The sequence below is a fragment of the Ictalurus furcatus genome, chromosome 11 (genome assembly GCF_023375685.1).
Source record: "Ictalurus furcatus strain D&B chromosome 11, Billie_1.0, whole genome shotgun sequence".
NCBI lineage: Eukaryota > Metazoa > Chordata > Actinopteri > Siluriformes > Ictaluridae > Ictalurus > Ictalurus furcatus.
The window spans coordinates 7,992,123-8,010,296 of record NC_071265.1 but is presented as its reverse complement, the minus strand read 5'-3'; the positions used below and the strand labels follow the sequence as shown (position 1 = coordinate 8,010,296).

The 18,174-nt window shown below is 38.1% G+C and overlaps 2 protein-coding genes across 3 annotated transcripts; one reads left to right on the top strand and one right to left on the bottom strand.

Annotated features, from left to right (window-relative positions):
* Positions 1-1,870: 1,870 nt before the first annotated feature.
* On the bottom strand, positions 1,871-6,924 carry LOC128615195 (sialoadhesin). The gene is made up of 8 exons (XM_053637072.1): positions 5,988-6,924; positions 5,735-5,773; positions 5,318-5,605; positions 4,656-4,946; positions 3,184-3,420; positions 3,058-3,087; positions 2,882-2,963; positions 1,871-2,592 (listed from the first exon to the last, which is right to left on the bottom strand). Exons 1-8 carry the CDS (start codon positions 6,016-6,018, stop codon positions 2,445-2,447), a joined length of 1,146 nt encoding a protein of 381 aa, XP_053493047.1. The 5' UTR covers positions 6,019-6,924; the 3' UTR covers positions 1,871-2,444.
* Positions 6,925-8,685: 1,761 nt separating this feature from the next.
* On the top strand, positions 8,686-16,506 carry akr1a1b (aldo-keto reductase family 1, member A1b (aldehyde reductase)). 2 transcript variants are annotated; one of them, XM_053636922.1, is made up of 9 exons: positions 8,686-8,819; positions 11,191-11,280; positions 12,252-12,371; positions 12,460-12,611; positions 13,861-14,056; positions 15,362-15,561; positions 15,723-15,795; positions 15,892-15,978; positions 16,159-16,506. In XM_053636922.1, the coding sequence occupies exons 2-9, from the start codon at positions 11,200-11,202 to the stop codon at positions 16,222-16,224; spliced, it is 975 nt and encodes a 324-aa protein (XP_053492897.1). In that variant the 5' UTR covers positions 8,686-8,819; positions 11,191-11,199; the 3' UTR covers positions 16,225-16,506. The 2 variants fall into 2 exon arrangements, with proteins under 2 accessions (XP_053492897.1, XP_053492898.1); XM_053636923.1 differs by having other exon boundaries at positions 8,731-8,819; positions 11,139-11,280.
* The last annotated feature ends 1,668 nt before the right edge of the window (positions 16,507-18,174 follow it).

The following is an 18,174-nucleotide window of genomic DNA, read 5'->3' as shown; positions in this document are numbered from 1 at the left end:
AATTTTGTGGAATATCCGTGAGACAAATTTCTGTCATCACTTACATTATAACACCTTTAAACAAAGCCTCTTCCTTCACCAGCCTCTCGTTTTTTGCTCTTTTGAAGTTAATTTATTATTTTTATATATATATATATATATATATATATATATATATATATATATATATATATATATATATATATATATATATGTATATGTGTGTGTGTGTGTGGGTGGGTGGGTGTGGGTGTGTGTGTGTGTGCATATATATATATATATATATATATATATATATATATATGCTGGTTAAAGCTCTAACATGCAAAGAAGAAGCCATATGTAAACATGATCCAGAAACTCTGCCATCTTCTCTGGGCCAAAGCTCATTTAAAATGGACTGAGACAAAGTGTAAAACTGTTCTGTGGTCAGACGAATCAAAATCTGAAATTCTTTTTGGAAACCATGGATGCCTCTAAACTAAAGAGGACCAAAGAGGAGAGGGACCATCTGGCTTTTTATCAGAACTCAGTTCAAAAGCCTGCATCTCTGATGATGTGGGGTGCATTAGTGCCTATGGAATGGGCAGCTTGCACATCTGGAAAAGTACCATCAATGCTGAAAGGTATATACAGGTTTTAGAGCAACATGTTCTTCCATCCAGATCCCATCCCATCTTTACTTCTGAGAGACTCTGCCTCTCTAAGATACTCTTTTTTATACCTAATCATATTACAGACCTGTTACCAATTAACCTAATTAGTTGTAGAATGTTCCTCCAGCTGTTTCTTTTTAGTAACACTTACTTTTCCAGCCTTTTGTTGCCCCAGTCCCAACTTTTTTTGAGACGTTGTGGTCATCAAATTCAAAATGACCTTCTTTTTTCCTTAAAATGTTACATTTCCTTAGTTTACACATTTGATATCTTTTCTATGTTCTATTTATTGCATTCTGTTTTTATTTACATTTTACACAGCATCCCAACATTTTTGGACTTTGTAAAAACTTTAATGAATTTCCTGGTTACACAATTGCACTATTTGAACATATAATATTAGCACACAGAAGGTATTTATTTATAATTATACTATCTGTTGTCACCCAGATGAGGACCGGTTCCCTTTTGAGTCTGATTCCTCTCAAGGTTTCTTCCTCATAGTGTCTCAGGGGGGTTTTCCTTGCCACTGTCACCTCTGGCTTGCTCATTAAGGATAAATTCATACATTTAAAATCTTTATGCTGAATTGATATATTTCTGTAAAGCTGCTTTGCTAAAAGCACTATACAAATAAAACAATTGATATATATTGCTTTGTATTGTAAAACCCATTCTATTAACCTGTTTCATCTAAAAATCATGAGCACCAGTTTGATTAATATGTGTACGTACCAAGACTCATTCAATGTGTGTGTCTGTCTGTGTGTGTGCCTGTGTGTGTGTGTCTGTGTTCTCTCCTGAGAATCAGCAGGCCCCAGACAATAAACCATGGATGTGAAAATGTGCATGCATGATTACAATCTGCCCTCTAGGAGAGGAGATGGGGAATAACAGAGGAATGGGACGGTGAAAGATTACTGCGCGCTGCTGTAATTAAGGTTGTGTGGAAAAGGAATGTGGCACCAGGAAGACTCAATAAAGTCTGGAAGAAAGCTCAAGAGCCGCAGAAGCCTGTATTTCTTGCCTAAGGGTTGTGCTGGCCATGTTTCTGCTTTACAATATTTATAAAGCAGCACCTTACAGTGTAAGGCAATACAGTGTAAGGCAATGAGCTATGATACAGAGACTAAGCAACCACTAGCCAGTGAGACAAAGCTCTACCACACAAAACAAAAACATCCAATCTTTGAAAACAGAACAATAAAAGATAAGAAAAATATTGTCCAACTCAGTTATTCTCTCACACACTTTTATTAACCTGACTGTAAGAATTGTATCAGAGTTATCACTACTATAATCAATTTCATGTTATTACTCTGATCAAAGTGCCTAGGTGTTTTTATTAAATCTCACCGTCGGGCAAAACAACAATAGGCAATAACGTAATGTCAGCTCTGCCCTCTAGTGTTTTTAAAACACATTACAGGTTGTATGTGAGTATGTGTCGGTGGTTATATCTAGGTGTGGATAGGACCTTGACAGCTGCATTTTTTTAAATAAGAAATAATGTTTCTTATTAAAAATGTAAACGCTTGTTATAAACCCATTAAGCAACTTCCAAATATTCACTTTACAAAAAAAATGTTACAAAGTAATATCTGTATGTTTTTACTGTCACATTTCAGCTTCATGAGGATACATGGATACTTATTTACCTTCTCTAATAAACATTTCTGTCAAATACATTGCATATTAACAATACAATATGGATTAGAGATTCTCAGTATATGTTACTTTGTCCATGAAGACATTATGCACTGTTGTATTGTCATTAGTGTAATAGTATGTAAATAGTTTAAGAACTGCTCAGCTGCCAGGGCATGGCTTGTCTAACAGATTAGTCATCTCCATCCAGGCTAGGTCCCACTGGATCTCTGTCACATCCTGTTTGGTTTGAGGCATTTCCTGAAGGGTATTAAATTCTCTGCATGTTGGAAACAACTTTACTCTCTTTCTGTAAAAGCAACACACATTTGATTACTTCTAGCTGTCTGTATGTCATATATATTGTATTGTATATCTTATATATACTCTGTGTGTGTGTGTGTGTGTGTGTGTGTGTATAATATATATATATATATATATATATATATATATATATATATATATATATATATATATATATATATATATACACACACACACACACACACACACACACAGTATATATAAGATATACAATATAATATATATGACATACAGACAAATTCCATTTATGAAGATTTCAGTAATGTTGCCTATACCTGAGGCTTGGTACAAGCAGAAAGGTGATAGGGATCAGAAGCAGAATGATGACAATGACACAGACAGCCCAGACCCACGGCGCTACAGAACACAGGAGGGACATAAGACATAAGCATGAAAACATAGCAGTGAATATGACTTAGTAAAAGAAAACAACTGCTCAAAACATCCATACCTATAAAGGCGTTTACTTCCTTTGCCTGATCTGTAGCGATACGTAAAGCAAAAGATTCAATTCATAAAACAGATCTACGAAACAGCTTCAAATTGACTGAAAATAGAGCAGATTTAATTTCCTCACCTCTCACTGACAGCCAGCTTTCTGGACTCTCTACAGAAGCGTTTGTGTTGACACACTTGTAAAATCCCTCATGAGCCTTAGTCACATTCTCCATCGTCACATTAATATTATTTATGCGCTGCCCATCGTCTCTAGAGATGGATATTTGGTTTAAGTTGAAGGAAGTCTTACATAGTAATGTCACCGTCTGTCCTTCCATTACAGGTTGAACTGGAGTCTGGAGTATCATATTGCCATCTGGGGAGAAGAAGGAACACGGTGCCTACTATTAGTGTTCCTATGATCAGTGTGTTTACTGTTGATATCAGAACACTCAGGACTAATCTATTAGACAGATTTTATTTTAAGTCTGCATGGATATTATTTCTTAAGTTATTGCTGCAAGAGGCGTAATTCCGTTAATCTATAAAAGAACTGCACATTTAGGACGATGCAAAAAATAAATCAATGAAAGGATTTACACAAACAAACAAACATAACACAAACAATTCAAATAATTTTTATATTAAAGATCTCATTCTAATACTTAATATATCGATAGAAACAACGTATGAGATAAGAAAAATACTGCCTTCTTAGCATAAAAATACGAACATGCATTACAAATTTTCCTATAACAGCACACCCCCAAGTGTTTTATTCCTTACTTAACAATTTACAGCGTTACAAACATTCATAGCTACACTATATGGCCAAAAGTATGTGGACACCTGACCATCACACCCATATGTTGGTCTTCCCCAAATTGTTGCCACAAAGTTGGATGTATTCAATTGTCTAGAATGTCTTTGTAGGAACACAATGCCTACTATTAGTGTTACTATGATCAGTGTGTTTGGTAAATGGTCTGCACTTATATAGCGTTTTTATCCAATACGCTTTACACTATGTCTCATTCACCCATTCACATACACACTCACACGCCAATGGTAGCAGAGCTGCCATGCAAGGCGCTAACTTGCCATCAGGAGCAACTTGGAGTTCAGTGTCTTGCCCAAGGACACTTCGGCATGTGGAGTCACGTGGGCCAGGAATCGAACTGCCAACCCTACAATTAATGGACAACCCGCTCTACCACCTGAACCACAGCCACCCTTTACTGTTTACTGTTGATATCAGAACTCTCAGGACTTACCTATTAGACAGATTTTATTTTAAGCCTGCATGGATTATTTATTAAGTTGCTGCTGCAAAAGCAATGGATCAGTTAATATAAGAACTGTACATTTTTTAATGTAAAAAAATAATAAATCCATGAAATTTACTTCATGAACAAAAACAAACAAACAAATTAATAACTCAAATAATTGTAGGTAATATTAAACTGGATTGATTTCAAAATTATTATAGGTTATTGGAGTCTAAGAACTATTTTAGTACACGTGTTTAAGAAAAAAAAAAAACATTAAGCAGCCTACACTCATAAAGGGCCTTGTTGTTGAATAAGGATGTGTTAGTGATGTGGAGCTCACCGCTCACAGTGATGCTGATGGCATTGCTGCGCTGAACCCCTCTGGTTGCTTCACACCAGTACAAGCCACTTAATCGACCAGTGATGTTGTTAAAGCTGCACATGCCTTGTATCTTCAGGTCAACTCTGCCCTCCATCTTCAAACAGTCTGAATTTACTTCACCACCGCGAAGCCGCCTCAGGGTCCAGCCTGCTGTTTTACCACTATGTACAGAACAGCACAGAGAAAACTGTCTGCCATGCAAGTGCTGACTGCTGTCAGGCAAGACCTCCAGGGATGCAGGAGGTGAGGCTTAGTAAAGATGAGATAACAAAGAAGGGAGGGTGAAAGGATAAAGGTTCAAACTGTCAGAATATCATTGGAGTAAGCACAAGAACATGAGCGCAAAAAGGCAGGAATGGTATCAAAAGGAAACATTATTTATTGCTGAATGCAGATTTGTTTATTATAATGGCTATCCCATTCACTTAGGCCAAATTTTTTTCTGTATGAACATGTAATTGTAAATAATAGATATAATAACTCAGCCCAGACTAAGGGAAACTGAGACTGGCACATCAAGTTTCCTTTTTAGTAAAATAAAATTAAATGGGTCATTTTACCCAAGACTGAACCCAAAGATTATGTGTACTGGTGGTACTTGCTGTGTTTCTCAATCTTACCTGCTGTGACACTTAAAGACACAGAGTTACTCAGGAGGGTGGAATTTGTGTCCTGTTTCTGAGCTTTACACCAGTACGTGCCGCTGTCCTCGGGGGTCAGCGCTGAAATGGAGTAAATGTGATGGCTCACTCTGTGAGCACGGCTCGGGGTAGTAGCCTCACTGAGGTTGTGTCTAAACCAACTGTAGCGCCACACCTCTGAAGAGTTCCTTTTTATCTCACATATCAGAACGATGGCTTCCCAGAAGTAGAAGTACTGTCCCTGAGGCCAGGCAGTCAAAACAACTTCTGAAAAAATGAATTCAGTGCTTTGTGTTTGGTAAAGACAGGAAAAGGAACGTGTTTAAAAAAAAAAAAAAAAAGGTAGGTAAAATGTTTGTGTGAGTGTGTGTGTGTGTGTGTGTGTGTGTGATATACCATCAGATGTTCTGTGTTTGGCCAATGATAAGGACAGTACTGAAAAAAGTAAACAACAACTTGTTAACTTTCCCTTATATTCAGGCTTCCTGAAAGCCTACGAAGAAATTTTAAGTGCTGCTTTCCTTACACTTTATCAAATACAAAGAACTTTGCTTCATTAATTAACAACACATCTGTAGTTCATTATATAATATATCCATAAAATATACAACACGGCATATTACATTAATAAATCCAAGGAAAAACTCACCTATAGCCACGACAACAGACAAACCTTTCATTTTCTTCACCAGAGGATCATTATCTTTCTCCCAGACCAGTTAGCATGATGAGGAAAAAGCTAGACAGCGGAGTAAAAAGACACCGCAAGCAGCAAAGCATTTACATTCCCAGACATAATTGCATTTTCACACTCCTCCCCTTCCTGTCCTTATAGATATACTGATTAACATGTAATCTTCTAGTTTATAAACAAACAACAACATTCAAGCAGAGATTCTCACAAAGACGTGCCACTGAAATTGAAATTCACAGATTCACAGGTTAATGGATATCTGTGCTCTAGTGGCAAAAACACACTACACTACACAGAAATTGGATGTCGCTGAGAACAAATAGTTCTGACACAGAAAATGGATGGCTGGATAGAAATCAAAATATATATTATATATTATTTACTATGTTATATGGCAAAAATGATAAACATCAGCATTGAGAACTGCAAATAATACACATAAACACATAAACACATAAATTGAACAGTACTGTTCCTACATTGTTCGCACACAAGAACAACAACAACAAGAAAAACAGTAAACATGGTTAGATTACTAAAGTGTGATTTCTGAAATTGAGTTTGATTTAGTGATGTGTCGTTCACAAATGAGTCGTCTTTTTTCAAAAATGTGTCATTTAAAAAAAAAAGGAAAATATTCACCTAAAAAAAAAAAGCTGCCACACATCTCTTTTTGGCAAGACAAATCAATCCTGCTCTCACTGAAAATTAATCAGCATTCTTACAATTCTCTTATGCCGTTAATCAGATACAGTGTAAGTGTCATTGAAAAGCATCCAGGGAAACATGTGTTCTAGAGAGATTAATGTTTCACTCTCTTCTCTGTCTTACTGAGGCAGCACATGCCTTATTACTACAGTGCACAATAATATTCCAGAAAAAGTCCACCGTGAATCACATTAAATATGTTTATATTGAAATAGTGGTGATGTGCTAAGTGATTCAGTTGTTGGCTGGAGCTTTGTTTTTGTTATTCCTGTGAGAAGGTATGGTGAGAAGATGTTGTGTGCTGCATTGATTTGATATTGCTAGAGCAGTTACGATAGCATTTAATTGTTGAAAAAATGTTCAATGTTCCCTAACATAAACATAATGCAATGTCTTTGGACTGGGGGAGGAAACCGGAGTATCCGGAGGAAACCTCCACAGCACTGGGAGAACATGCAAACTCCGCACACACAGGGCCATACCGGGAACCAAACCCACAACCCTGGAGGTGTGAGGCGAACGTGCTAACCACTAAGCCTCCGAGTGCCACCCATCATAACAATCATAACACTCAAAATTTCACTACTAACTTAAAAATACAAATGAAAAAAGAGCTTCTTTTCTCACTCACCATTTTCCAACAATGTTCAATGTTGGAAATCCTACATTCAATTAATGAGAGATCCAAAGTAGGATTAGTGGAGACCGCAAACACTGGACTCAAAGAATCCAGAATGCAATACAGCATAGTTGAGTTACGGCAGAGATCGTCTGGGCTAGTTAGCTACAGCGTCTCTGAGATGAAAAGCACGGTAGCATTCTGTTTGAGTAGAGTGTACAGATTAGAGGAGATTGGAGGAGGTTAGAGAGCTGAATGGACTGAAGGACTAAAGTGCTGCTGCATCGCTCTCTTTAAGTAGAGATGATGTTAGAACTAAATCTCACTGGTATAAGAGAAAAATTTTCGATGAAAGAAGTAAAACAAACTAGTAGAACTGGAGACCAATGGCGTCAACAGGGACCTTCAACAAGTGCAATCCTTTCAGATATTTGAACTTGCTGTGACCTTGACCCTGTTTGGAACGATTCCAAAAATCAAATCAGGTCTGTGACAATTGCTGATTACAATTTATTCTGTATAATTCCTTCAAACGTTCAATGAATCGTTCTCAGGATATCAAACTAAGGAGAATTTTGAACGTACGAACAAACGGACAGACAGTCCATCCATCCATCCATCCATCCATCTTCTATACCGTTTATCCTTTTCAGGATCACAGGGGAACCTGGAGCCTATCCCAGGGAGCATCAGGCACAAGGCGGGGTACACTCTGGACAGGGTGCCAATCCATCACAGGGCACAATCACATACACATTCACACACCCATTCATACACTACGGACACTTTGGACATGCCAATCAGTCTACCATACATGTCTTTGGACTGGGGGAGGAAACCGGAGCACCCGGAGGAAACCCCCGCAGCACGGGGAGAACATGCAAACTCCACACACACAGGGCCACGGTGGGAATCGAACCCCCGACCCTGGAGGTGTGAGGCGAACGTGCTGGACAGACAGTCAACTCAGAATTTTATTTTTATTTTAAAATATTTTTGCATAATTGAAGATCACATGTTGTTCAGAAATATTAATATTAAAATCGTTCAGGGTGGCTTTTCTTTTTAATGCAGAAATAATCGACGATTCGTTTAGTCACTGCAAATATCTAGCACCTAGATGTTTTTTACATTTATTTAAAAAGATTTTTAGAACAAAACGCAAAGCAAAGTATAATACTGTTTTGAACAATCATCGTTGAACAATTTAAACGATCGATAGGCAAAGGTTTTGGGAGGGCAAAAGGTAATGAGCCGTTTGGAAGCCCAAAGCGTCGGCTCTTATTGGTGAGTCAATTCAGTGAAAAGATTCGAAAGACATCCAAAGGGACTTTTCATTTGGAGGTGTGTGGACCGGATGTGCTTTATACAGCGTCACTGATAAATAAAACATTTTAAAAGCATCTTATCACCATCCTTGTCTGATTTCCCAGTGAAGATATTCACTACTGATAAACACAGTGAGTATGTTTGTTTATGTGTGCGGGTTAAATAATAGTTTATTTAAAGTGAGGTTTTTATCACGAGGCTGAAGTTGTATTTTCGGATTTTCTTAAAAGACCCAGAACTTACGATCTCTGGCCTCTCGCCATAAAGCGCACAAAAATGACACACAATTCAGCCAATACTATTCATAGAGGGAAAATCTGCTCATTTCGCATGCCATTTCAAAAACATGATAATTACATATGAAAATGTGTTTATTGTATTGTATAAATGCTCAATATGAAGATATTTTTACTGTAAGAATTGTTAATAATAGACCCGTGAACTTGGCATTTGGTTCTATTGAATACAGGCAAGTTACAGTATACATTCTGCCTAATTCCTATGCAATTATCTCCTCATAAAACGTCGCAGTGTGCTTTATGGCGCCATCTACAGGCGAGAGACCGTAATGCCGTGGTCACACTACATTTACATTTATTCACTTAGCAGACGCTTTTATCCAAAGCGACTTACAAATGAGAAAGATACAAGCAAAGATACAAACACTATTATTCTTATTTATTTATTTTTGCTTTTTTATTCAACTTTTTTTTTATAAAACATACAATGACATTTAACATCAAACAAACTAAAACAGAAATTGGGGGATACATATAACAGATCTTAAATCGTACTGGGTAAGCTATTAAATTCTACAAATTACTTTTTTTCAGTATGAGAGATGTTTTTATACACTTCTTATTTCTAGTCATTGAATTCACTGAGTCTTAAAATATTTTAAGATCGTTACAAAAAAAAAGTAAAGGATGGTGTAATAGATATTACTTTAGCTTTATGTGCCTGAAACTTCCCAAGAAGAATGACTACCTTAAATGTGTTATCAATTATATCAGACCCAGTATTACTGTACAGTTCAAGAAGAGGATCATAGACTCATCTCTTTTGATTATTTTGTGGAATGTATCAAAAATCATCATAGATACCTGCTTCCAAAATTACATTGAGTATTTACAAACACAAAATAAATGTGTGAGAGTTTCAAATTCAAGATTACAAAAATAGCATTGTGGTGAGATTTTGAAACTTGTTAAGAAAAGCATTACATGGATAATACCTGTGCAGTATTTTAAAACGGATTTCCTTTACCTTATTTGGCAGTAAACACTTATAACTTGCTGATCAGATTTTCTCAATTGAAGGTGTAGGGAAAAAATCCATTTCAGAAGTGCTTTTGGGCACAGGTGGTATATTTAACAGATGGAAACAACATTTATTTTTTAATTGCTTCAAATATTGTCTGACATTTTACTGCTGTAAAACGTAATTACATATGAAAATGTCAGTGCCCTGTGGACAGTATTATTTCATTACATTATACAGTAATTATTTGTAGTTTTTTTTGTAATTATTCATATAGTTTTGACGGATGATGTCATATCCTGTTCCCGCCTATATTTGCAGCGGCGTCTGGCTTCCTTAAAAACCTAGTGACCTAGTGATATATATAGCCAACTTCTGTTGGAGAAATGCTACGCTTTCAGTTTGCACATTTGTTCAAATTCACCTGCAGGATTTATTGTCGGAATCTGATATGATATGATATGACAATTATTTTTTTCCGACATTTTATTTAATCTAGGCCTTCATAAGATATAGACTACAAGTGGACTTTATTATTATTATTATTATTATTTGTTAATGCATGTATTTACTACATTAAAATAGAAATAACTGTGGGGGGGATTCCTTTACCGAACACCTATAACAACTTATATTGCTAATACAATTGATTAAAGCGTGTGTATTAAGCTCCAGCTCCCTTGCTTTTGTCTGTAAACTGGTCGTTTTGAAACTGCATACTACTCTACTAAACAGTATGTGGAAATAGTACGCACGCGCATATACATCCGTACTATTTTACTACTGTAGTATGCTAATATCCGTGTGACTAGCATAGTTCCTTAGCTAGCATACACACATAAGGAACGAGTTTACAGTAAGACTCTGCGTCTTGTTTAACATAAATTCTCTATATTTAGAGAATTTGAAGGATTCTAAATTTGAATAAATGTCTAAATTTCGAGACTTCAGCCTTAAGTTTAGAAAATTTCCACGATATAGCTTATCTTTTATAGACATGCCAGTTTGTTTAGCCTCCTCTTAGGAAGTCAGGTGATAAGTCAGCAGGTTCATCTTTCCTTCCTTCCTGTCTTTCTTAGTCACTGATCAACCTCAGTGAATATTTCTAAGTATAGATGGCAGAGGGAAAAGTGCATTGACACCACTGTTACTGAGGCAGGGTTTAAACACCTACACACTTTTTTAAAAAGGAGTTCAGGACTGATCTGATAAAGAGGGAATCATCTCCTCTTGTTTCCTAAGCAAACAAACATGAACGACTTTGCAGTGCTGAACACCGGCCGAAAGATGCCACTCATCGGGTTAGGGACATGGAAGAGTGAGCCTGGAAAGGTGAGTGTACATTCATTTGTATACCATACATGATATATTATTATTATATGTCCCGTTGCCTATCGGGGAGATAATTAATTCGCAAAAGTAAGCATGCATGATTTCAACCTCAGAATCATGAGATTAGATGACCTGCAAAACCATAGTCTGTTTGGTAAATCTGTAACATGTGTGTGCTTGTCATGGGACATTTGAGAATCATTTATTGTCTAACTGATAGGTTTATTCATTACCATTTTAGATGCACAGTTTTTGGGAGTTTGTATTTGCAACTTGAGGAGCCTTTTGTTTCAGCTCTGTGCAGCCATTGGCTTGGGTTTTCCGAGTCTAAACATTACATTACATGCCATAAGATGTAATAGACGTAAGATGTTTAAATCAGATTTCTTAACATGCCTTAACGTGAACATTACAAACATGGATATTTGGATTGTACATTCATGGCGTATGAGGATTGGCACATTTGCAGATTTACAAATCCGAGTATGTTTTTTTGTGAAAAATTACAAGCTCATGGTTGCATTCATGTCGGTGGGCTTAGTGGTTAGAACGTTTGCCTTGCACCACCAGGGTTGGGGGTTTGATTCCCGCTTCCGCCCTGTGTGCATGGAGTTTTAATGTTCTCCCAGTCCTTTAGGGGTTTCCTCAGGGTACTCTGGTTTCCTCCCCAGTCCAAAAACATGCATTGTAGGCTGATTGGCATTTCCAGATTGTCCGTATTGTGTGAATGGGAGTGTGTGTGTGTGTGTGTGTGTGTGTGTGTGTGTGTGTGTGTGTGTGCGCGCCCTGTGATGGGTTGGCACCCCGTCCAGGCTGTCCCCCGCCTTGTGTCCTCTGGGATAGCCTCCAGGCTCCCCGGGACCCTATGTAGGATAATCGGTACAGAAAATGGATGGATGGTTGCATTCATGTATTACTTTAGACAAAAATGATTGATTGCACTCATTCTGTTCTTACACTCTGGACTGCAGGTGAAACAGGCAGTCATACGGGCACTTCAGGCCGGATATAGGCACATCGACTGCGCTGCCATTTATGGAAACGAATCAGAAATCGGAGAAGCCTTTCAGGAGATGCTGGGGCCTGACAAAGTGAGTCAGCTGATAGGAATACCTAAGATATGAAAATGCACATCGTGATATTTCTTATGTTTTTCTCACGAACTTTTCTTAATGTCAGGCCTTTAAACGAGAAGACGTGTTCGTGACATCCAAACTGTGGAACACGAAGCACCATCCTGAGGACGTGGAGCCAGCACTGCTCAACAGCTTGAAAGAGCTGAAGCTGGAGTACCTGGACCTCTACCTCATTCACTGGCCTTATGCCTTCCAGTAAGTGTACCCCGACACCTAACCCCCTGCCAAGGGAACATATTACAAACTTTTTTGGCAGCTGATTTACCCATACTGACAAATTAGACAAAACACAATGTATCTGGCAATGATGTACAAGGTTAACTTTTTACCCACTAACCAAGTGCAAGAACAGCAAGAGTCACAACTAGACACAAGGAATAGACCAAATCCTAGCACTTAGGAGCACTACCTGCTCTAATCTCTCTTGATCCAGAGTTCAACCCAAAGTTCCTGCGGTTGCGTATGATCCGATATGTACACTCCAAAGGTTTACACTTCCCAAAATAATTTATGCCAAAGTCTCACCCTTACTTCAGTGGATAATTTCAACTGGATTTGTACTTAAGATCTGCTGCTGCTGCTGCTGTAATAATAAAGACTGTCCTGAGCTCATCCCAGGACTCTTATTCACAATGTGCTCACACTGCACATCTTTTCAGCACATTTAGTACTGTTTCACTGGTTCTGTTTTGAGTCCGGATCCTCTCTCTTTCTCACATCGTCTCAGGGAGATTTTCCTTTCCACTGTCATGTCAAGCTTCCTCACTGGGAATCCAAAACTACATCCGGATTTCTGTAAAGCTGTTTTGTGACATGTTCTATTGTTAAAAGTGCTATACAAATAAAATTTAATTATATTGAACTGACTTGCAGCTGAAAACCTGGTAATAGTACTATTTGTGCAGCAGAAAGTGGTACACTGTGCAGTACCTTATGTCATTTAATTTTATTTAATATATGTCAGTCGTTTGGAGTTTGAAGTTTGAAGTTTTGGCAGAAATACAGCCCCTCCTATCAGTGTTCGCTCCAAACTCATGCCTCCAAAACACACGCAAGCCACATCCTAGATGAAAAAGCCTTAATACTAGAGAAAAAAAAAGGTTGGGGGGGTGGTTGAACTTATCAAAGGCAAGTGATTGACAGGACTGTAGACAGGACCCCTATGGCTGCATTTTCCAAATTATACTATATTCAAATTCAAATGCTAATTTGATCATGAAGTTGCAATTGCATTTCCATTATGAGCACGGATAAGTTGAGACCTAGTTAAAATCCACTTGTAAAATGTTGTAAAAATCAGTTGTATTTGCATTCCAGTATATAATGGCTGGCAAAATAAAAATGCAAATGCCTAGTCCATGTCTAAACGGGTCTGATTCTGCCCCAAAGAAAAGTAGCAGTCCTTCCATCCTCATGCTAGAAAAGCTTGACTTTCTTCTTCTAGGCGGGGGGATACAGCTTTCCCCAGACAGGAAGATGGGACCTTACTGTATGATGACATTGACTACAAGGTGACATGGGCTGCCATGGAAAAACTCGTGGAAAAGGGACTCGTGAGGGCTATCGGGCTCTCAAACTTCAACAGCAGACAGATTAATGATGTCCTGTCCATGGCCAACATAAAGCCTACTGTTTTACAGGTAGGGAGAGAAGGAGATATTTCAGGGTACTTGCGCGGGTCTGTAAAAAGTTTGGAAATTAAATGCAAATCAGATGTAGGATATTCTGTTTTGTAATAGGTTAAAGTCCAAAAATGTGTTTTCTTTAGACGTTCCCTTATTGCCGCACCATCTAGCGGGCCGGCCTAGGAAGGGTATTTTCCCTCACTCACTGACTTACTGATTGAGTCCCATTGTTGAAATGCACATGCGCAAGGGCTCTAACTCACCGAATTTCAATCTTGCTACCCTTAGCTAGCATGCAGTGAGCCATACCAGGGAGACGACATTAATTACAAACATTTCAGTACGAATGCATAAAAAATTACGTTCGTCACTAACAAATAATAAATTGTCAGTCAGTACATTTACATTGAAAATATTCCAATATCAACCCGATTAAGACAATACTCTGATTAATAAACTAGCATGTAAACATTGATCACCTTAATCCGATTAAAGTCATACTCGAAGTAAACACAAATTGAATTAAGACATGTGGAGTATTCCTATTTTAGTCGCATTATCGACGTGCGTTATAGACATGTACACACCTTAATCACATTAGTAACGTTGTGTGGGAGTTTTCACCGCATTTTGTGACAGGACACGATCACACACAGCAGTGCGCAACCGTTTTACAGCAAACAGGAGAGCACGGCAGCGTCCTAAACTGTGTACTTACCTGCTATACAGTAGGCAAATACATGTATTTATTGTAGGTAAGTACGCGGTTTGGGACGCAGCCCACGGTTTCAAGCAGTCGTTTATTTGCACGTACAGCGTGACTAATAATTAACTGCACTTGAAGCTTTCGTAAAATAAAAAAATTAAACACCCAAAACTATATACGGTACCATAACAAAGATGAACTGTATGTTGATACGTGAAATTCTGGAGGGAACGTCGGACGGCGTGGTGTGGGGACGTAATGACGTGTGCTGTTAATCGCTCTATGTTCTATAACATGTAAAACAGGAACATGAAAGGAATATTCTAAAAGCAACTCATGTAAACACCTTAATCACAATATTGTCTTATTCAGAATAAGGTCAATAATTAGATTACTGCTGTTTATGTAAACGTAGTCAGTGTTGGCAGACTGCTGTGTTATAGAGGAATACAACACTGCAGGACATGCTGTTTTTGGAAAGTAATCATAAAAACGGAATGAAGCCAGTATTTAATTTACTATTCATTTTGCAATGTTCCTCTCATATTTGGTTCTTGCACTTTAATGCTTAAAAACAACAGCCTGAAATGAAACACTATTTTTCTTTGTTCTAGGTAGAAGGTCATCCTTATCTAGCCCAGGTGGAGCTTCTTGCTCACTGCAGGGAGAGGGGCTTAGTGATGACTGCCTACAGTCCGCTTGGCTCTCCAGATCGTGCCTGGAAGAGACCAGATGAGCCAGTTGTCTTAGAGGAGCCAGTCATTGCAGCTCTAGCCAAGAAATACAACAAATCTCTTGCACAAATTATAATCAGGTAAATATATTCAAGTACATTTAAGATTACACTGTACTTTCATCTGCTGTATGCATACCAGTGTAGTGCCAATATACCACATTAGGGTACTCTTTGTGTTGTTGGATTGTGCACAAATGACACGTTGCACAAACAGAGCATCTGATTCGGCTTTATTGCAGGTGGCAGACCCAGCGAGGGGTCGTGACTATCCCAAAGAGTGTTACAGAGTCTCGCATCAAAGAAAACATACAGGTTATTTCCTTTTCTTTTTCTTATTCACGACTGAATGTTGTATTTTTACCGTCTAGCGTAATTGCTGCAATTTAACACGTGTTTGTGCACGTGCAGGTTTTTGACTTCACTCTGGAGCCTGATGAGATGGACAGTGTGACAGCATTGAACAAAGGCTGGAGATACATCGTGCCAACTATAACTGTAAGTTTCTCGGCCCATAACGTTGATGTTTAATGTCATTTCTTTTTTTTATAACTGCAGTTATGGCACTTATAAGAAGTAGTGTAAAGCAAATGGATATATAGATAGAAAAATTATTTAAATAAATAAGAGAGAACATTGGTGTACCATCACACTAAGATTTTTTAAATTACTTTTCAGGTTGATGGCAAGCCTGTACCGAGGGATGCAGGACATCCTCACTATCCATTTAATGATCCTTATTAATTAATACATTGTATTGCAGGATTATGTGCCTTCCAATCCACTTCAACTGACCGAGCTGTACACATAACACATGATTTTGTTTTGTTGTTTATTGATGGGAGCATCCCCCCCTCACCCATTTTTCAATTCTCCAATGTTGGAGTATATGTCACAATCTGTATCTGTTCATTGTTCCAAATATCCCTATCTGTATTTGGATGACTTTTGAGTCCCATGGGATTCCAGTCTGAATGCCCCTCTGGTCTCAACCTGAGCCCTGTGGACCTTTCTGGCAAGCTTTATTAAAAAAATAAAATAAAATGAACATTACATCTCATATTTATATCTGTATTTGTGTTTGTTTGGAAATCATTATCTGTTTAGTCTCAATGATGGGTTCATTTTTTGTTACATCCCTGCTTCAGTGACTTGATTTTCCCAGTATGACTACAGCAAGAATGTGATGCCACCCCAAGCAATGGTGCGTATGGCACACGATCTGACCACTCATTATACAGTTGGTAGAAATGTAACTCCCACACTTAACAAATGAAACAGACCAGAAGATCAGTAGTCAATTTAAGGCTGATTAAATGTGTGAATATAATCAGCAAATATAGTGTCTCTGGTCCTATCAAGCTACACATTACCTGTTAAAGACTGATATATTTGTCACTAATTAGGATTATTTAACTTTCTTAACCTCATAGAAGAGACTGAAAGTGTAGCATTTTTCTCCCTGTATGAATTTGATTCCTGCAAGTTTGCAAGGCATGAAAGAAGCACGCAGAGTCAACAGTTCCATGTGTGTAATTGTCGGACATGTAATGTTGATTTATGGGTAATTTCCAGATTTTGATCTGTTTGCTTTGCATTTTAAATGGCCTATTACACTTCATTTAGGAATGATAGTAAATAATTTTAAAGCATGGTATAGGATATTTTGTTGTTGTTGTTTCGGTGGGTGTGGGTGTGTGTGTGTGGGGTTTTGAGGCTATTTTTATTAGTCAGTACGTTTACATGGACAACATCCATCCATCCATCTTCTATACCGCTTATCCTTTTTCAGGGTCACGGGGAACCTGGAGCCTATCCCAGGGAGCATCGGGCACAAGGTGGGGTACACCCTGGACAGGGTGCCAGTCCATTGCAGAGCACAATCACATACACATTCGCACACCCATTCATACACTATGGACACTTTGGACATGCCAATCAGTCTACCATGCATGTCTTTGGACTGGGGGAGGAAACCGGAGTACACAGAGGAAACCCCTGCAGCACAGGGAGAACAAGCAAACTCAGAGGGCCACGGTGGGAATCGAACCCCCGACCCTGGAGGTGGACAACAATAATCTAATATTAACCCAATTAAGACAATATTCACAGACCCTGGACACTAGATGGCCAAGCTCTTTACATAAATACAAACCAAAAAAAAAATGTAATGACTACAGTGTATTTGATGCAGAAAATGATATTTAACAATACTGTGTTTTCAATGGTTTCACTTCACATATTTAACTACGATGATGTGTTTTGTCTCTACATATAAGAATCCATAGTGAAAGTGAATGAGAATGATCTGAGACAGGGTTTTTGTATTTACCCAACACACACCCAAAGTCATCCTGCCTCTTAAAGAAACCCACATGTTCAAACGTTACTCATCATTTCACCTGACAAAAAAAAAATCTCTTTGGATACTAAGGTGAATTTTTAGATAAACTGTTGCTAGTTTATCAGCATCACTAGAGCACTTTGAGAACCTCATGAAACACAGTATGAGTATGGTGTCCTACAAGGCTCTGTTTTAAGGCCCACTGTTGTTTTCCCTTCACAGCCTTTTTGGACATGTGATTTGCTGACATAATGTTGACTTTCGCTGTTGAAAATACACAATTATACGTATCAGTATGACCAGACAAAACGGTGCAGTGGCTAGCATTGTCACGTCTCAACTCCAGGGTG

What these genes read in the sequence shown, in the direction of transcription:
- LOC128615195 (XM_053637072.1), bottom strand. Translation starts at nt 6,018, where the DNA reads ATGAAAGGTTTGTCTGTTGTCGTGGCTATAG. An exon ending in CATCAGCATCACTGTGAGCG is followed by an intron (nt 3,421 to 4,655) that starts GTGAGCTCCACA and finishes TCTTCTCCCCAG; the next exon opens with ATGGCAATATGATACTCCAG. An exon ending in AAGCTGGCTGTCAGTGAGAG is followed by an intron (nt 3,088 to 3,183) that starts GTGAGGAAATTA and finishes GTATCGCTACAG; the next exon opens with ATCAGGCAAAGGAAGTAAAC.
- akr1a1b (XM_053636922.1), top strand. Translation starts at nt 11,200, where the DNA reads ATGAACGACTTTGCAGTGCTGAACACCGGCCGAAAGATGCCACTCATC. An exon ending in GGAAGAGTGAGCCTGGAAAG is followed by an intron (nt 11,281 to 12,251) that starts GTGAGTGTACAT and finishes TCTGGACTGCAG; the next exon opens with GTGAAACAGGCAGTCATACG. An exon ending in GCATCAAAGAAAACATACAG is followed by an intron (nt 15,796 to 15,891) that starts GTTATTTCCTTT and finishes GTGCACGTGCAG; the next exon opens with GTTTTTGACTTCACTCTGGA.